The 18276-nt window shown below is 33.1% G+C and overlaps 1 protein-coding gene across 1 annotated transcript; it reads left to right on the top strand.

Annotated features, from left to right (window-relative positions):
- The first annotated feature begins 5354 nt into the window (after positions 1-5354).
- On the top strand, positions 5355-8266 carry LOC145091880 (calcium-dependent protein kinase 26-like). Its single transcript, XM_079029704.1, has 6 exons — positions 5355-6877; positions 6946-7098; positions 7175-7290; positions 7374-7541; positions 7628-7852; positions 7914-8266. The coding sequence occupies exons 1-6, from the start codon at positions 5926-5928 to the stop codon at positions 8034-8036; spliced, it is 1737 nt and encodes a 578-aa protein (XP_078885830.1). The 5' UTR covers positions 5355-5925; the 3' UTR covers positions 8037-8266.
- The last annotated feature ends 10010 nt before the right edge of the window (positions 8267-18276 follow it).

Raw genomic sequence — 18276 nt, 5'->3', positions numbered from 1 at the left:
CACATGTTTTATGTAATATTTATATTCTTATAGAATGAACAACTTTTTGCATATTGACATGGAAAAAAAAACATAGCGAACGATATTGTATTCTAGCAGAACAACAAGTAATGCATGTTATTAGAATAATGATAGTGTATTCTAGCAGAATAACGAGTAATGCATGTTATTAAAATAACGATAATGTATTATAGCTGAATAACAAGTAATGCTTGTTATTAGAATAAATTATAATTATTTAATGTCTACTACATTCTATCATAATTTATAGTTTTTATTCTTTTAGTGTGCTCTTAATTTTTTCATATTTGAAAGTTGATTATGTTTTCTTTGTGGATTTAGGTTTTGAAGAGGTTGCCATTAATGTGGAAAAGGGGAAAAAAACATGAAGAACAAGAGTGTATTCTTGCAGAATGTATTATGCTAGAATGTAAAAAAAAAATGTTTTTTAGAGGTAATATTCTTTCAGTATAGATTAGTGTTTTTGTTAGATTTTGATGTTATTTTTTTTTTCTTTTTAACCATTTTTAGATTAATCTTTTAGAATAAATGTAATTCTTAAACCATTATTAGTCATATATTTTTTTAGAATAAACGTAATAGTTATTTATAGTCTTATTCTTTACGAATTAATGTAACTAGTGATTCTTAAAGAATAAAATTTGTATTATTGATAATATGTTGTATAATTCTTTAAGCATGTTTATTATAAAAATATCTTAATGGAACTATATTCTGCAAGAATAAAATCGAAAAATATATTTACTAGTTTATGGTTGACTTTTGGTCATTCTGGCAGAATAAAATCGGTTATTATTAAAAAGTATATTAGAAATTAATTAGAGAATTTAAAATATTCAAAATTTTGAAAATAAAGGAATTAATTATCCCTTAAGATCCAAAATTTTCCTTTATTAATATAGTTTAATTGATCAAAATTCCCTTATGTTGAAATTTGTGTGATTATATGGTACATGTCACTCTGTTGTGATATCATAGACACTCACATGATGACCATTGATTGTATTCCACCTGTTGGTTTAGATTTGTGCTTATGAGTACACAATAGATGTTAGGAACGTTTGAACCTAACGATATATATATATATATATATATATATATATATATATATATATATATATATAGAGAGAGAGAGAGAGAGAGAGAGAGAGAGAGAGTCAGGTTCATGTGTTATAACTATTTTATTGTGTAGATGTATGAATCAATATAGGTTAATCATCTATTGAGATGGAGATGGTGATGAAGATTGTGATAGCATCACCAACATATTCTTTCACTATGAATCAATATATTCTTTTAGAATGCATCGTAAACTTTTTACGTGGAATCGAGTTCAAGAACAAATGTATTCTACAAAGATTTATATTCTTACGATAGTGCATTGCATTTTCATAAGAATATTTGGAATCATGTCAATTATTTTGACCATTCAAGAAGATCAAGTGTACTTTAAGTATTGTATATTTTAAAATGTTATTTTTTTAATCATTTTATTCACTTTTGATGATATTCTCTTAGAATATGTATAATTATATTAAATGTATAAGACAATTATACTGCAAGAATGTGTATGAACTTGTATTTAATTTCAGATGTCTATAAATATATAAGAATGTACTGGAGGTTCAAGAATTTTCTCATTCTTGAATAACAGTCTAACAAAGTAACATTCTGACATAACATTTTCATAGAACATCATTCTAACAAAATAAAATTATGACTAACAATATCGATCATGCTTACAAATTTTGAAATTGAATTAATTTTAAAAAGATTAGATTTTTTAAATCAAGAGAACGAATTATCTTTTTTTTTTAAAATTTATGTTAATTGATTAAAATATCCTTATAATGAAATTAGATGATATTTTTCAATTATTTTTAATTCAATAACATTTATTAATCATTTTCTTAATATAACTAAAATATTGGCTCACAATCAACCTTATATCTACATAATAGATAGTTAGAATACAATAACCTATATATATATATATATATATATATATATATATATATATATATATATATATATATGTTAAAGTTATTACCAAATATTAATAAATAGTAATTAAGAGTTAGTTTGTTATTGTTGCAAAATAAATAAACATTTGTTTATTTATTTAAATGGGTAAATATAATTAATTATATTTAATTATTAAGAGTTATTAACAAGGTTTTTGTGGTTTTATTTGATATGTAAGGAAGATTTTTAAGAAAGCTATAAATGTTTTGACAGCTCATTGAGGAATCCGATAAAAAAAAATACCTATCAAAACACCTTACAACTCTCCTTGCAATCGAAATCCTAGTTGCCAAAACTTTATCTCTCTAACTTAACGAACATACAAGAAGCAAATGAATGAAGATTTGATTTAGTTGGTTGTTTATCAGTTGTTCTTTTTGTTCTTTCTAAATCAACCATTAAAGATTATATGTCTTTGTTATATGTCATCAATATGGGATACAATACTAAACAAAATATGGGTTGAATAAGTTTTGGTTCATGTTGTTCTAAATGGATCTAGATTTTGGGAGTAGAATATTAAATTTTAATTTGTTAATGCTTCTTTTATCTATACTTATGTGTATATGTTTGTACATCAATCCATAACAAAAATATTATAACCTTGACCATCGAGGAATGTTTTGACAATGTTTTAAAACCGGGGTTTTTAGTTGACCCGGTGTGATAACCGGTTCACGGGTCAACCGGTTCAACCGGTTGAACCGCCGGGTCAACCCGGTTTATGGTCTTTCTCTATTTCTATATATTTTTACTTTCATGCATAATGCATAAACATATAAAACTAATAATTTGATGTCCACAAAGTTTAAACATTGAAAAACATTGAAGAAACTGCAAACGGCTCGTTGTTTTGGCGTTCGCTACTTGTATCCAACTATCCAAACTCTATTGAAACGGGTCAACCCGGTTTAACCGGTTCAACATAAGCGGTCGAACCGCGGTTTAGGGGATACCCGGCCGGTTCGATCCGGTTCGCATTTTTACAAAAAACCGGTTTCAATTGACCCGCCTTCTACCCCGGGTCACGGTCCAACCGGTTGAATCGGCCGGGTCGACCCGGGTTTTAAAACATTGTGTTTTGAGCATCGAATAATGAGCTTCTTTTTCTTCACTAATCTTTGTTAGTACTGGATTAACTTGTTACTCCTCTATCACTGTTGGCATTCTCGAATGACTTAGTGTCGGTGATTTTGTATCACTAATATTATTGAAGTGTAGTGAGATTAGTTTGTTGATTAATGTTACTTTGATAAATATTAAACAAGTTAAGGAGGTGTAGAGTGCATATTTGTTTAAGTTTGTCTTAGTTGAAATTATAGAGTTATTTAGGGGCGAAGCCCCTGAACTGACGGGGGTCCAGGGTCAGCGCTCCTGGGAGTGGGGTCCAAGGGGCGGCAACCACTGGCGGGGTCCAATGGGTAGAGCCCTTGATTGGGGTCGTGTTGTTTATGAAAATTTATGTGACATATTTTAGACAGGAAGTTACATTCATGTAACTATCATATGTCTGTTTTAAGACAAGAAGTTAGTTTCCTGATATATGATCAGTTTCAAAATCAGTTTGGTACAAACATTATCATATCATCTTCTGCATTCTCTCTTCTAAGAATAGTGAGTTTTATCCAATTAGAGATTTTCGAATGTGTCTTCAAAATACTTTATCTGAAAGTGTTTCACAACTCTCATTGATCCAAACATTCTATACACCGTTTTTCTAACATTTAGTAGACATTTTTTCCGAACAAAAATACTTGGATCAAAACTTCTTAACTAGGAAGAGATACAAAAACCTTATTACGACTCTAATTAAGTAATATGCATATATTTATACACAACTTTATCATCACTCTAATGGTTTATAAATTCATCACCGATTATTTTTTGGGATTTCTCCTTTTCTCAAGAGAGAGAGAATATTCAGGTATATCCACTGTTTTGAAAACCGGACCGGACCGGCCGGTTGAACCGGTTCAACCGGGAACCGGTGGGGTTACCGGTTTTTTATCTCTCAAAAACCGCCTATATTATGAACCGGAAAAAACCGCTGGTTTTACTGAAACCCGGAAAAAACCGGGCTGGTTCAACCGGAATTAAAACCGGTCTATTGAAAAAAATACTATTTTTCTTATATCCAGCTCAAAACAAGCAAGCCGACTTAAAGAGTCAGCCGATTGAAATGTTATTTGGCTTGTTTTCTAAGCGTTGTTGGCCAGGCTCCATTTTATAGCCTTAGTTTACCTTTTAATTGTTTCTCACCCACCGATATGGGATAACTCAAATATAACTCTTCTATATTTTTTTAAACTAATACTTTCTTTTTGATATACACATATTACACCATCTTTTTTCTTACACAGCACACGCATTTTACATATATTCACATTCACTTATTTAGGCTATTTGTTTTATACAACTTGCGTAATATACATAGGCACATATTTAATCTATTCTTATACACATAACACACGCACACACTATATATATATCCGGTTTTTCCGGTTTTTAGGAACGGTCCAACCGGTCGGACCAGTTGAACCATCGAACCAGTAAGACAACCGGTTCGATGTCCGGTCCGGTTTTCAAAACCTTGGGTATATCAATCAAATCTTTAATGTTGTAAATGGATCTTTCTTCATCAACCACCATGAAAATGGCTCGAGCTTGTGCTTTACTGTGTAATCTAGCTGCTCAATTCAAAACCAAATCAGGTGAGTTTAAGCTTCTCAGTGGTTACCTATACAGAGAAACAACCCTTTCCTCTATTTCTTGCTAGAGCATTTGTAGTTATTCGGATAAGCCCTTTCACATTTGCCCATCACTTGTTTGCTGAAATGTCCAAAAGAAGAACCTCATATGGAAATATACATATTGATATCACAGTCTCATTAAGAAATATTTCCATATATCATCTAACATTAGGCTGCATCTTATAACATAAAATAAACTTTAGATCACTTCACAATTCATAAAACGGCCACCAAATTTTAAAATCATAGATGCAATGCAGCCATTATTTGAGAGAGCATAAAAATGCAAGTGGCAATTATTGTAAAGCACAAACAATTTCATAATTATTTTTGCAATCACTTTTTTATTGTTTACGATGCCATAACGATTAAAAAATTAATACCAACATTATCAAATAATCAGTTGTCTTGCCCTGTTAAATTCAAAACTATCAGATTTAAGCCTTTAGAATTGAAACTTTACGTTTCGAGCATGCTAATATTTTCATAAAAACGGTCTGAAAGTTGAAAGTTGCAACAGAAAAACCCATCACGCCCCCCCCCCCCCCCCCCCCCCCCCCTTTGGCCATTCCTCCGACGTCCACCGCCCTCTGTCTTCTCAATCCTTTCCGCCATAGCTGCGCATCGAAATCTGCAAAATGGAGACTAGACGAGCGATGTTCAAATTCCAAAAAGTTATATCTACGAATAACGACACACATTCCCTTTTCTAAGCTTTTCTTATAAGAACCTGATAAAACCATATCAACATAACTTTTCGATCATACCCTGCAATCCTGTGTTCTTTTTCCATCAAATGCACATTATATTCACCTAAATATTCTCAGATTCGGGTTCTTTTTTGTGATTTTCGTGGAAATAATCCTGCTCTTGGAAAACTTTGTGGGTAAAGCTTATTCCTTTTTTGATCTGTTGCTTCATACCAAAAAAAAATTGTTGACATTTCGTAACAGGATTGATTGAACATAATAGGGCTTTATTCGTTTGGGGGGTTTTGCACACCAACTGTTTGTTTAAATTTCATATTCACTGCATCCTTTTCTAAAAGTGGTAAGTGCGTCGATACTTGAATTTGAAAGGTCATAGTATGCATCTCTCTACCTTTTGGATAAAACTGGGTTAGATTTAGATGGGTAATTGCTTAAAGGGTTTATGCTGGCGTCAATCACAGCCTCCACCCAAGATTGAACCGGATTTAGCAGACAATCAATCACAATCTAAAGATCCTCCACCCACTCAACAAACACCTCCACAACATGACATAATCACAGAAAAAGATCATGAACACGAACACGAATCTAAACAAGAAATCAAAGTAGAGACAAAGCCATCCAGAAAAGTTTCATTAGCGAAGCAACAAAGCAAACACACACAATCTGTCAAAAAGCCTCAAGAAGTGAAAAGATTGTTAAGTGTAGGGCTTCAAACCAATCGTGTCTTAAAAACCAAATCCGGGAATCTAAAAGATTTATACCTTTTGGGTAAGAAACTAGGCAATGGTCAATTTGGCACAACATATCTTTGCAAAGAGAAGTCAACCAACAAAGAGTTTGCTTGTAAAGCAATTGCAAAAAGAAAACTCCTCACAGATGAAGATGTGGAAGATGTTAGAAGAGAAATTGAAATCATGCATCATATATCAGGACACCCGAATGTAGTTTCAATCAAAGGAGCTTATGAAGATGCAGTATCAGTTTATTTAGTTATGGAACTTTGTGGTGGAGGTGAATTGTTTGATAGAATTATAGAAAAAGGTCATTATTCAGAAAGAAAGGCAGCTGATCTTGCGAAAACCATTGTTAGTGTGATTGAAGCTTGTCATTCTCTTGGTGTAATGCATAGAGACCTTAAACCTGAAAACTTTCTATTTGTTGATAACCATGAAGATTCAATTATGAAGTCCATAGATTTTGGATTATCGACTTTCTTTAAACCTGGACAAGTTTTTACAGATGTGGTTGGAAGCCCTTATTATGTTGCACCTGAAGTTTTGCTTAAAGATTATGGTCAAGAAGCTGATATTTGGAGTGCAGGTGTGATTATTTATGTTCTTCTTTGTGGGGTCCCTCCATTTTGGGCAGGTAAGTTTTGATTTTCTTGGATTGTGAATTTGTGGTTGTGAATTGTCACTTTTGCCCTTTGGTTACAGAATCTGAGAATGATATATTTGAAGAGGTTTTGAATGGTAAAGTTGACTTCAGTATTGATCCATGGCCTAAAATATCAGAAAGTGCTAAAGATTTAGTTAAAAAAATGCTTGTTAGAGATCGTAAAAAACGGATAACTGCTCATGAAGTTCTTTGTAAGTTTCTCTTCTCCATTTTCCTCTTTTTATTTATTTATTTATCATTTTTCATTCAAATTCTTGTTCTTGATAGGCCACCCTTGGATCAGTGTTGATGGTGTTGCTCCAGATAAGCCTCTTGACTCTGCAGTGTTGACTCACTTGACTCGGTTTTCTGCCATGAACAAGCTTAAAAAACTTGCTCTTAGGGTAAAATAGTCCTTTCGGGTTTTTCAAGATTCAAAAGTTTCTTTGACTTTGGTCAAACTCTGAAGTTATTTTTCGGGTTTCAGGTGATTGCATCAAGACTTTCAGAAGAAGAGATTGCTGGTTTAAAACAAATGTTTAAGATGATAGATACAGACAACAGTGGATACATCACTTTTGAAGAGCTCAAAGATGGATTAAAAAGTTATGGTGCTAAGCTTGAAGAGTCTGAAATTCATGACCTAATGCATGCTGTAAGTATATAAGTGGTTAAATGGTTTGAATTCATTCGGTTTTATATAAAATTTTCGTTATGGATGCATGAAATTGAAAAACATAGGCGGATATTGACAACAATGGTAGCATCGACTATGAAGAATTTGTAGCTGCAACTTTGCATTTCAATAAAGTTGAAAGGGAAGATAATTTATATGGTGCTTTTTCATATTTTGATAAAGATGGAAGTGGTTATATAACTTTGAATGAAATCCAACAATCGTGTAAAGAATTGGGAATAGATGATGCACAAGTGGAAGAAATTATCCAAGAAGCTGATTTGAACAACGTAAGTTTTCATGATCTTACTTATTAATTTTTGACTTTGACTTTGACTTTGTTATATGTAGGATGGGCATATTGATTACAATGAGTTTGTTGCAATGATGCAAAATGGAAGTGGAACTGTTGGAAGGAAAGAACAAAAGAACAGCTTGAAAATTGGACTTAGAGAGGGATTTCCAGTTTCTTGATAGAAAAGTTCCACTTTTTTTGTTTGTTTTAAGATCATTATTCATGATCTTTGTAAAGTATACAAGCAAAATTTTCGATAATTTTTATGTAATCTAACAAATTCTAGCAAAGATTTTGAGAGCACATAGAGTTGGCTAGTTGACACAGCTTGAATTCAAGAATGTATCATTTTTTTGTATGTAAATACATGATATGAAAAGATTATTCATGTGCATCTATAGTACTACAATTTCTCAAGCTTATTTTCACCAAATCATGCAACATATATATTATTAATACAGTGGATTCTTTATATAAACCCCAAACACTCTATTTTTTGAGAAATTGACTTTAAATCCAGACGCCAAATGAAAACACGATAGAATCCTCTGGAAGATTGTGAAATTTTGAGGAAAGCCATTTACCCATGAAAATGACATCATCGGTATAAAATAGATGTGACAACATTGGATTTGGGCCACTATTTGGTGTTTGAATCATGTGGAAAATAACCACATCAGATTAATAATGTATACTTACGTATAGTAAATGTATGTAATTATAACAAACTCATAAAAACCAATGTGGTATGCCAAATGAGATGGACTCTCTAACATACAATTAAATCATATTAATATGCAATAAAGGGAATTGAGTAATCTAACCATAATGTAATATATATTTGAAGAAAGTAACAACTTTTTTTTGGCAAATATAACCATTTAGTCCGGAATAAGTATTCTAGATTAAGAAAATAAATAATTTCTTCTGACAAAAAAGTACATTTCAGACTGATATTTCAGAATTCCGGACTGAAGTTTCGGAATTTGAAAAAAAAAACTTTAGAATTTTAAAAACAAATTTGAAATCCGATATACAGTGCCGATTTTCATAAATAAATGTCTAATTAATCCGATATATCACATGAGAAATTGTGATTTTGTTATCACCCCTTTTATCAAATTCTGACACCCCTATCCTACCCTTTAAAAATGTATTTTGTCAACTTGAAATTACGTTCTAATGTGACGCTATTACAACCTCACACAAATCATAAGTCCAATTGAGATAGACTCTCTAACATATAACCAAATGACATTAATATGAAAATAATTAATGGGTCATATCTTAAAAATGAGAAAAGTGGGAAGTTAATTATGTATTTGATGATTTTTTAAAATAATGATTAGTTGGATCCTTATCAACTTTGATTTTATTTGTGGTTCATATATAAGCTCACAAATTAGGTGATGTACACTCTTCGTAATCAAGGACCAATATTAGGCCCCAATTCCTTCTTTCCATTTAATATCTCACTTTATAAGTGCAATTGTAAATAAACGCGATTATGAGGTATTGTTTATTTAATATTTGAGATGAGATAAAACATGACCCATTAAAAAAATTAGAAAAACAAATGAAAACGATATCTTAATGATTTTGAAGGAAGAAAAAATGAAACTTTACGTGTCGTTTGGTTCGCTAGAATCCATTGAAATTGGAATCTAATTTCATCACTTTTCTTTGTTTGGTTCAAACTTTCATGAGGAATTGGATTCCTAAATGAGTCAAATTTTCCTTCAAACTGAAGGAAAATAAATTTCATCCAAAAACTTAAAAAATTAAAATTCTTTTTAAATGAGAATATTGAATGTTATCATATTACCCATTTTACTTTCAACACTACATATGAAACACCTCTGTTGCCACCACCGCCACCACCCAGCACCACCTCTACACAATGCCACCACCACCGCTACACACCATCATCACCACTACCACCACCTCTGGCACCTCTACGACCACCACCTTCCACCCACTAGCATCGTCATCGACCACTGCCACCGCTATCACTACCTCCGCCACAAACACCACCACTTCCACCACCACACATCACCGTTGTCACCACCCGCTACACACCACCCTTACCACCACCACCCACCATCACCACCGTCACCTCCTATACCACTACACTACCTTCCACCTCCACCACTACGACCATGCCATCACTGACACCATCACCTCCGCCACCACCACCACAAACACCTTCGCCACCACCTTTATCACCATCACTGTTACTACCACCATTTCCACCTCCACCACTACACCACCCACCACCTCCGCCACTACTCATGACTGCCACCATCACCATCACCATCAAAATTACTACCGCCACCACCTCTGCCACTACCACTATCACATCTGTCGCCATCACAATTACTAATTTTATAATTTATATAATATATTTTTACGTATAAGTTATAAAACAAAGTAAAAATAAGTAAAGAAAAGGACAATTTTGTCATTTTATATTATTTCAGTTCCATTTTCTGCCAACCAAACATAATATGAAACTGGATTCAAGTTTCATTCCTGCCAACCAAACAAAATATGGAATTTGATTCCAATTCCTTAACAAATTCTTATTCCTTCAAAAGCATTCTGCGAACCAAACGCCACCTAGACCGATACAATTTTCAAATAACCTAATTTTGTCGATTTTATAATCTTTAAATTTAATAAATTTATTATAATGATGTATAATTTGTTTGAGTTTAATATAAATATATAATTTTTAGCCTGCGAATAATTTAGTTAATATTATGGTAAAAAAAAATAACAATTCATTTTTTCAATTTATTTTACACAAAGTAACTAATCTGTTTCGCTTGTCAAGATGCATTTCCAGAAAGTATCTAATTTGTGTAAGATTGAAGAGACTAGTCGTGACACACACCACGGTTTACTAGCTAAGCCATGACGCACACCGCCCATGGTGTGTGGCCTAAGCCGAGCTCGGTTTCCCTTTACCATAACCACTATCTTTTCATTTCACTTTCTTTCATCTTTTAAACCATTTTGACCGTTTTTGTAATTCAAATCTTATTTTTATTACATTATAAATAATAACTTTAACCATCCAATCTTACCACCTAAAAATATTTATTATATCTCTCTTTTATATTACTTCCATCTTATTAGAATTCAAAATCACCTCTTCTTCAAGCACTCAAAACAACCAAAAAAAACTCCCATAAAAAACACCTTAACATTTTCATTTAATCGACAAATATATCATATATTGTCTAGATACTAAAGTCCATTTTATGAGCTACTGACATGTCTCGCTGGGATGAGACTATCTTAAAAAGTGATTGCTAAAATAAAGTCATAGTCTATAAGCTTGAATGACAACACCAACTCTATCCGTCACCTGTCTACCATTATGGCGGTATGCTATCGTATCATCCAAAACCATATCCACAACCACAACCACAATTTAAATATCAAACCGTGTTTAGTCTCTTCGATTTTGTGTCTCAAAGTTAACCTAAATTTGTTCGCCAAAATCAATTAGAAATCGAATCTGAACCCGAATTCGTTTGGGAAACTCAACATAACGGGGTACCTAAAAGAAAAGTGACGGCCCTGAGTAAACCTTGAGAACCGCTAAAAGTGACGACATTGGCACATGCATGGGTCGATATATCGAAAGAGGTGAAAGTGCATAACGACAAAAAAACATGAATATTTTTGGAGCAAGTTTTTAAACGTTTCCACAAACAAATGAAGCAAAAGGAATACTATACGAAAGACCAAGTGAATTCCAAATGGGGGAAGACAAATAAGGAAGTCATGTTGTTTAATGATTTATATAACAATATGAAACATCAATTACAAAGCGGAGAAAGTGATGATGTGATTTTCAAGAAAGCACTAAAAGTGTACAAAAAAGAAAACAATAAGCCTTTCACATTTGTTGAGTTTTGTCTTGTGAAAGATAACGAAAAATGGAAAAGAAAAAAACATACAACCAACATGTTTGTAGTGGTTCCATACAGTAAAAAACGTCCAAATCTGAGTACACTACATCAGGTACCCGTGTTGGAATCGACCTTAACGATGATGATATCATTCAAATTACACCACTTTCCCGCTCACTGAGAACAGACAAAGTGAACACCCTCCTTTTCACACATCCCCACATCGGCCACCGAACCAAAGAATAATCAATCTCGTACATCCTTATACTGAAAGACAAAAATTATTTACTGTGAACTGTACTTTACCCCTAGTGGCAAAAAATGATGGTGAGAACACCATCCCTTTGTTCTATCTATCGACTGGTATGAATCTGATCTCTTCTCCTTCGAACATGGGAGGCTGGAAGAACATAAACCCATCGTAGAAAACAACATTCCCATCCATCGACCGACCACCCAGCCTCAGACTGCAATCCCCGAGTCGTTCATCACAATTACTTTCTACTTGAGTCACGCGAATCAAATGAGCACTACTTTGAAAAAGTCCTTTGATACCTTAGAATCAGCTAATTCACACAAGTCGACACCATTTAGACCTAATCTGTCATGGTCACTAAGGCCTGAAAAACTACCAAACTCATCCTTATCTCAAGCAATCAATACCAAAAGATCGATAGAAATGGAAATAGGATACAACTAACCATAATGTTATGCCACACTATCAATCGGCAACCAGCTCCTTAGTAACCTTTCAACTCTTCCTGATCCCCGTACGAATCCTGTGCTTCCGATAGTATTAGGTCTATACTACATTCTACACCTATCCGTACTCATCCAATAATTGTCTCACGGTTCCTAAGCCACTACACTTGATCACTACTAATCGCAGATACACGTGCTCCCACAAGCACATACTATCGATCTTTCTAGACTATCCTTCTAGGTTATTCTCATACATATGTATCTACTAGCATACCTTAACAATTTTCTTAGGTCACTAGGAATTTCCACCCCATCCTGCTATTATCTATGAAAGAAACATCTACTAATGTCAATTAACTATTTTATGAATACACTTACATGCACCAAAGATTAAACAACTCTTCGACTGAAAGATCATGCACTACAACGGTTGAACTCAAACAAGAGTTGTGCAATAAGGCCAAATCAAGCATTCTTAAACGATTTAATCTTCGTATCATGCAACCTAACATATTCACTCAATAGTTAATTAACATCAATTTAGGTTTCACATAGCACAAAGCAAGAAACATTCGAGCATCAAATCAAACATGCAACAAGGCATCATAAAAATCAGACAATTCTAAAACATAATTCCTGAAGATCCTTAGCCTACACACTATCATGCATCTCTAATAGTTCATATATCAGGCACAAAAAGGCATAGGGGCAGTTACTAAACTAGCCAAATTAGGGAATGATTAGCAATTTTTAGCCAAAAATTAGTAAATGTCCAAATATAGCCCACGAAACCGTAGGTTTCGATATTCGTCTACTGTTTTGCCAATTCGTCTATTGTTTCGTGTTTTGTATAATTTTTTTATTATTTTTAAGATACAAACCGTAGGTTTTTTAAAACCTACGGTTTCCCAAACCGTATGGTTTCAGGAAAAAATACGTTTTTTTTAATCTATTGTTTTGGGGTTAAAATCTATTGTTTTGTCAAAAAAAGCTACTGTTTTAAATTTGTTTATTATTATTATTTTTAATTTTTTTTGTGATATAGACTATAAAAAATATTGTTTATAATATGTAGAATTATTTTAACAATCATTTTGTTTAAATTTTTTGAGAATTGTTTATAAAATGTAGAATTATTTTTACAGGTTATTTTGAGAATTATTTTAACAATTTCTACATATTATAAACAATCTTTTTTATAGTCTATATCACAAAAATAAAATAAAATAAATTTAAAACTGTAGTTTTTTTTAGGAAACCGTATATTTAAAAAAAATAAAAAATAAATAAAAACGTATTTTTTTTTGCTAAAATCGTAGGCTACGGTTTTGTATCTTAAAAATGAAAAAAAAAATTATACAAAACACGAAACAGTATTCCATTATGGGAAAAGAGTAGTCAACTGCAGAAAATAATAGTCAACTGTAGGTTGACTACACTTTTGTGGGATATTTTTGACTAAGTGGTTTTATTTGGCTATTTTTTGATAAGTTATTAAGGATTTTGGCTAGATTTGTATTTATCCCAAAGGCATACCTCCTAAGCAGACATTCTAGCATGCAACCCTAAATAGATCCTTAGCCTATTTCTAGCATACAATTCATATTATAGCATCAATAACATATCAAACATGTATGGATATTTTGGGAATCACTTAGTTGAGCTCCGACTAACTGTACACATCACATCTTCTTTCATTCTTTTAGTTTAATTCTTTTTCAAAACGGTCTATAAAAACTCTCAGATCCTTAGTTTAAGTTTGAAATCACACAAGTTTTCATCAAAATCCCTCAAAACAAGGCTCTGATATTGTAACACCCACAAATTTGGGCTAGACATTAAAATATAATAAGTAAAAATATTTATAATTAAAATCCTCGAATAGGATAATTATTTGTTGTATGCGTTACAAGCAATATAACTAACATTTTAAATAGTGGCGGAGCTTCGATCTTTCATTTGGGGGGGGGGGGGGGGCGCGAAAATATAATTTGTATAAAAGTTGGTGAACGGGGGGGGGGGGGGGGGGTCATAGTCAAAATTTTATATTTTTGGGCCTAATATGTATAAATCTTAAAGTGTAAGGACTATTTCCGCCAAAAAAATTAGGTGGGGGGGCACAACCCCCCTAGCCTTATATAAGATCCGCCCTTGATTTTAAATCAGAAGATTATCTAGAATAAATAATCTTAATTAAAGATATGGTAGTCATAATGACGATCTCGGGGATATAAGCAACGCTTAAATCAAATTTCGTATGAAGAAGTTATGTTTCTTCGAAGTTTCGCGATCAACCTAACACAACTATGTGTGTCATAAAAAGTGAATCGGAGAAAGGTTTCTTATTAGCCTAAGTAATAAAAACGAAATTCGTAGTAATCATAAAAGCAAGAGCGTGCATATAAAGAACACTCAAATATGACTTCATATGAGGAAGTTATGATTTTTTGAAGTTTCCGCACACTAATGTGCGACACAGAAATCGAAATTAAAGTTGGTTGGATGTTATCCAAAACAATGTAAACGAGAGTTGAAGATCTCGTGAATACCAATCCATCGATATAAAGACACTCGAGAATGGGGTTCGTGTGAAGAAGTTATGAATTTTGAAGTGCAATCTTCATAGACTTTTAAATTTAAATTGGAGTGAGAATTAGTCAACATAATCTAAATGAAAGTTGTAGTACTCATATATAGTCACGTGTGGATATAAAGAACGTAAAAAACGGAGCTCGTATGAGAGAGATTCAATTTTTAGAAGATCGAGAGATTTAACTAGTGTTGGCGACGTTGCACCACCCATCATCTGCCATGTGCCACGTTTCTGGAGGATGGTTGTGTCGACCAAGCCAAGGCGTGGTGCGCCTTAATCGAATCAAGCTATAAATAGTTGCCAAGAGCCTCTCATTTCCCACACCCCAAATTTCTTTCTCTCTGATTTCTAATATTCATAAGTTCCATTGTTTTAGTAAGTAGGGTATTTTAGCAAGGCTTTGGGCATTTGAGAACCCAAAAAATAGAAGCTTTTGGGTCAGAGTTCTGCCTGCGAACTTTTTGGACTTTTTCCATAAAACTTTATAAGTTAAGCTACACTTATTACGCTTTAAGTGTAACTTATATTTATATTCATAATTCGTTATTAGGAATCCATAAATAAAGATTTATCAGTGATTCAATGTCATAATACTGATTGATATACTCACGGTTATGATGTCTAGGCTAAATTTAGTGAGGTGTGTAAGGTGAGATTTCTAAACAGTATACTCTATATACCAAAATGACCCTACTTCCGTTATGATCTTACCTGGTTATTCCTTATTTGATAGATTTTGATGTAGTCATTGAGATTATTGAGGAATTTAGACTATCGTTATTATTGTCGTGAGAAATATAAGTCTAAGACTTAGTAATATTCAGGTCTTTTGAAAGGAAAAGCTAAGGTGTTAGGAAAAGCGCTGACCTAATCACAAGTCATCCACTTTTAACAAGTGAGTACATAGTTACATTTATCTTACACATATATACAAAATAATTAGATAATGTTATATGTGCCTATTATATGTGTTCTTGATATATGTGTTAGATGCAATAAAATGATATGATTTTACTTGTATATTTATTTTATCACATTTAAATTATATTGGGTAGTGAAGGATTGTGGGGAAATAAAATAATGGTGAGAGGCCATGCATTGTACTATTATACTACTGGGATCAATCATCTATGAGAGTATAGATGACGATCACTGACTATTTTAGATAGTCTAGTGGAACACTAGCAATCTTACCACCTGTAGGTGTTAATGATCATGCTTTTCAGAGAAAATGAAAGAATCTTCATACATGTACTCTATCCTATTTGACAAATATTGCTAACAGAATCCCCGAAGCATTATTGTTTATTCGTTACTTATAGTGATCGTTTAGGGTAGATCCCTCGAGATCATCATTTTAGGATCAAAGAGTGAGAACAATAAGAATGGGTAATCGAGTTATTTGTTTGGTGCATAATATATTTGTAAAAGATTATAATTATATTATTATTGATTAAAAATCATATATGCTCATTGGGATCTCAAGCCTAACCCACTTTTTTTCTTTGTATCACAGGTATCAGTACGAAGATACAAGGATATTGATGTTTGAATCTGACGAGATATTTAAGGAGTTTTTAGGCCATTAAATAAATTGTTGTAAGGCCTGTAAGGTCTACTTTATTCTTATGTTTATTTATCAGTTATAACATCCCGAACTTTTAAACATTAATGAAAATCATTTATTCGGAAATGCTTTGATATTGATATCATTTCACATTAATATTGTTATGGGACAAACTTCACACTAATAAAAGAATATTTTTTTAAATAATCATAAAGAGAAAAATGGTTTTAATTGGCCGTAAACTCAGGATGTCACAAATACTAGTTGTAACATTCCCCTGACACATATCACGTGTACGCTTCTAGAACCAAGGATGTAACCCCAAAAATGCATGTAAACTCCCGTTATCGAGCATATGATGGGATTTATGTTTTTTAAGTTGTTGGCTTTAGTGGGTTCTAAGGTCTTTTAATTGTCTATAAAGATGTCTTTTGAACCTATTTACACTTTAGATCAAGTGTGAGCAAATTGAATCAAGAAAACATCTCTAAGTACTTTGAAATTTTCATAAACTCTCAAATTTCGATATTTTGTAAAAGACAAGTTCTATTTCTTTGTTTGAGCTCTTGAATCTAGACAAAAATGCAAAAATGGTCCTTGTGGTTTGTCATTTTTTGTGGATATGGTCCAAACCTTTTAAAAATTGGATTTATGGTCCTTATTGAGAGGTTTGTTTGTGGAACAAGTCCCTGGGGTTAACAACCGTTTGTTTGTGGCTGTTAAACCCCTCACGTGCATTGCACACGAGGGCATAAATGTCTTTTTACTTGAGGGACCATTTTTACAATTCATGAAATAATATATAAAGACTTCCCCAACGTTCAAGTTCTTCCCCAAACATTGTTCTGCAACTTTCAAGTTGTTCTTCCTTCTCTCATCTCTCTTTGTTAATGGTCGTCTTGTCAGTTAATCACACGATGGTTCTCTGTAACGCCCGTAGATCTGGGCTAGTCAATTTAGAGACGATAAGCATCAATATGACTTTTTGATGGAAGATTATTTAGAAGGATTAATCTTAACCAAGTTGTAGTATATGTCACAAGGTGTCTGTGGATATAAAGAACGCCAAAATCCGAGTTATAACAAAGAAGTTATGACCTGTTGAAGTTTCGCGACAGAACCAACACGACCCAGCGCAACGTAAATAGTGAATTTAAGGTAGGTAGATATCTATCCTTAGTGATCTAAACGAGAGTCGGAGATGTATTCGATAGTAGTCCAACGATAAAAAGACAAATGAAAACGGAGTTCAGATGAAGGAGTTATGAATTTCGAACGGAGTTTTCCTGTCCCGGCCTACTAAAGATAATATATAAGTAATATATTTATAATATATTAAAAATAAATTCAAAATTATCCAATGGATTCTGAACGAGAGTTGTAGACATAATCTCACCTACGCGTCGATATAAAGAACGTCGAAAACGGAGTTCGTTTGCGAAAGTTATGAATTTCTGAAGTTCGGGGAGCGAAACCCCAAAACTGTCAGATACCACGACGTGGCAAGCAGTGTCACGACGTGGCCAGTCTTCTAACACCTCCGGGAGTCCCCCAGATGCAACTTGCGATGACGCATGCAGTGACGACCAAGCTCACGACGTGGAAAAAGGTGCCACGATGTGGCTAGGGGTGGC

The sequence above is a fragment of the Lactuca serriola genome, chromosome 1 (assembly GCF_051521515.1).
Source record: "Lactuca serriola cultivar US96UC23 chromosome 1, Lser_US96UC23_V15, whole genome shotgun sequence".
Taxonomy (NCBI): domain Eukaryota; kingdom Viridiplantae; phylum Streptophyta; class Magnoliopsida; order Asterales; family Asteraceae; genus Lactuca; species Lactuca serriola.
This window is presented reverse-complemented; position numbering and strand designations above follow the sequence as displayed.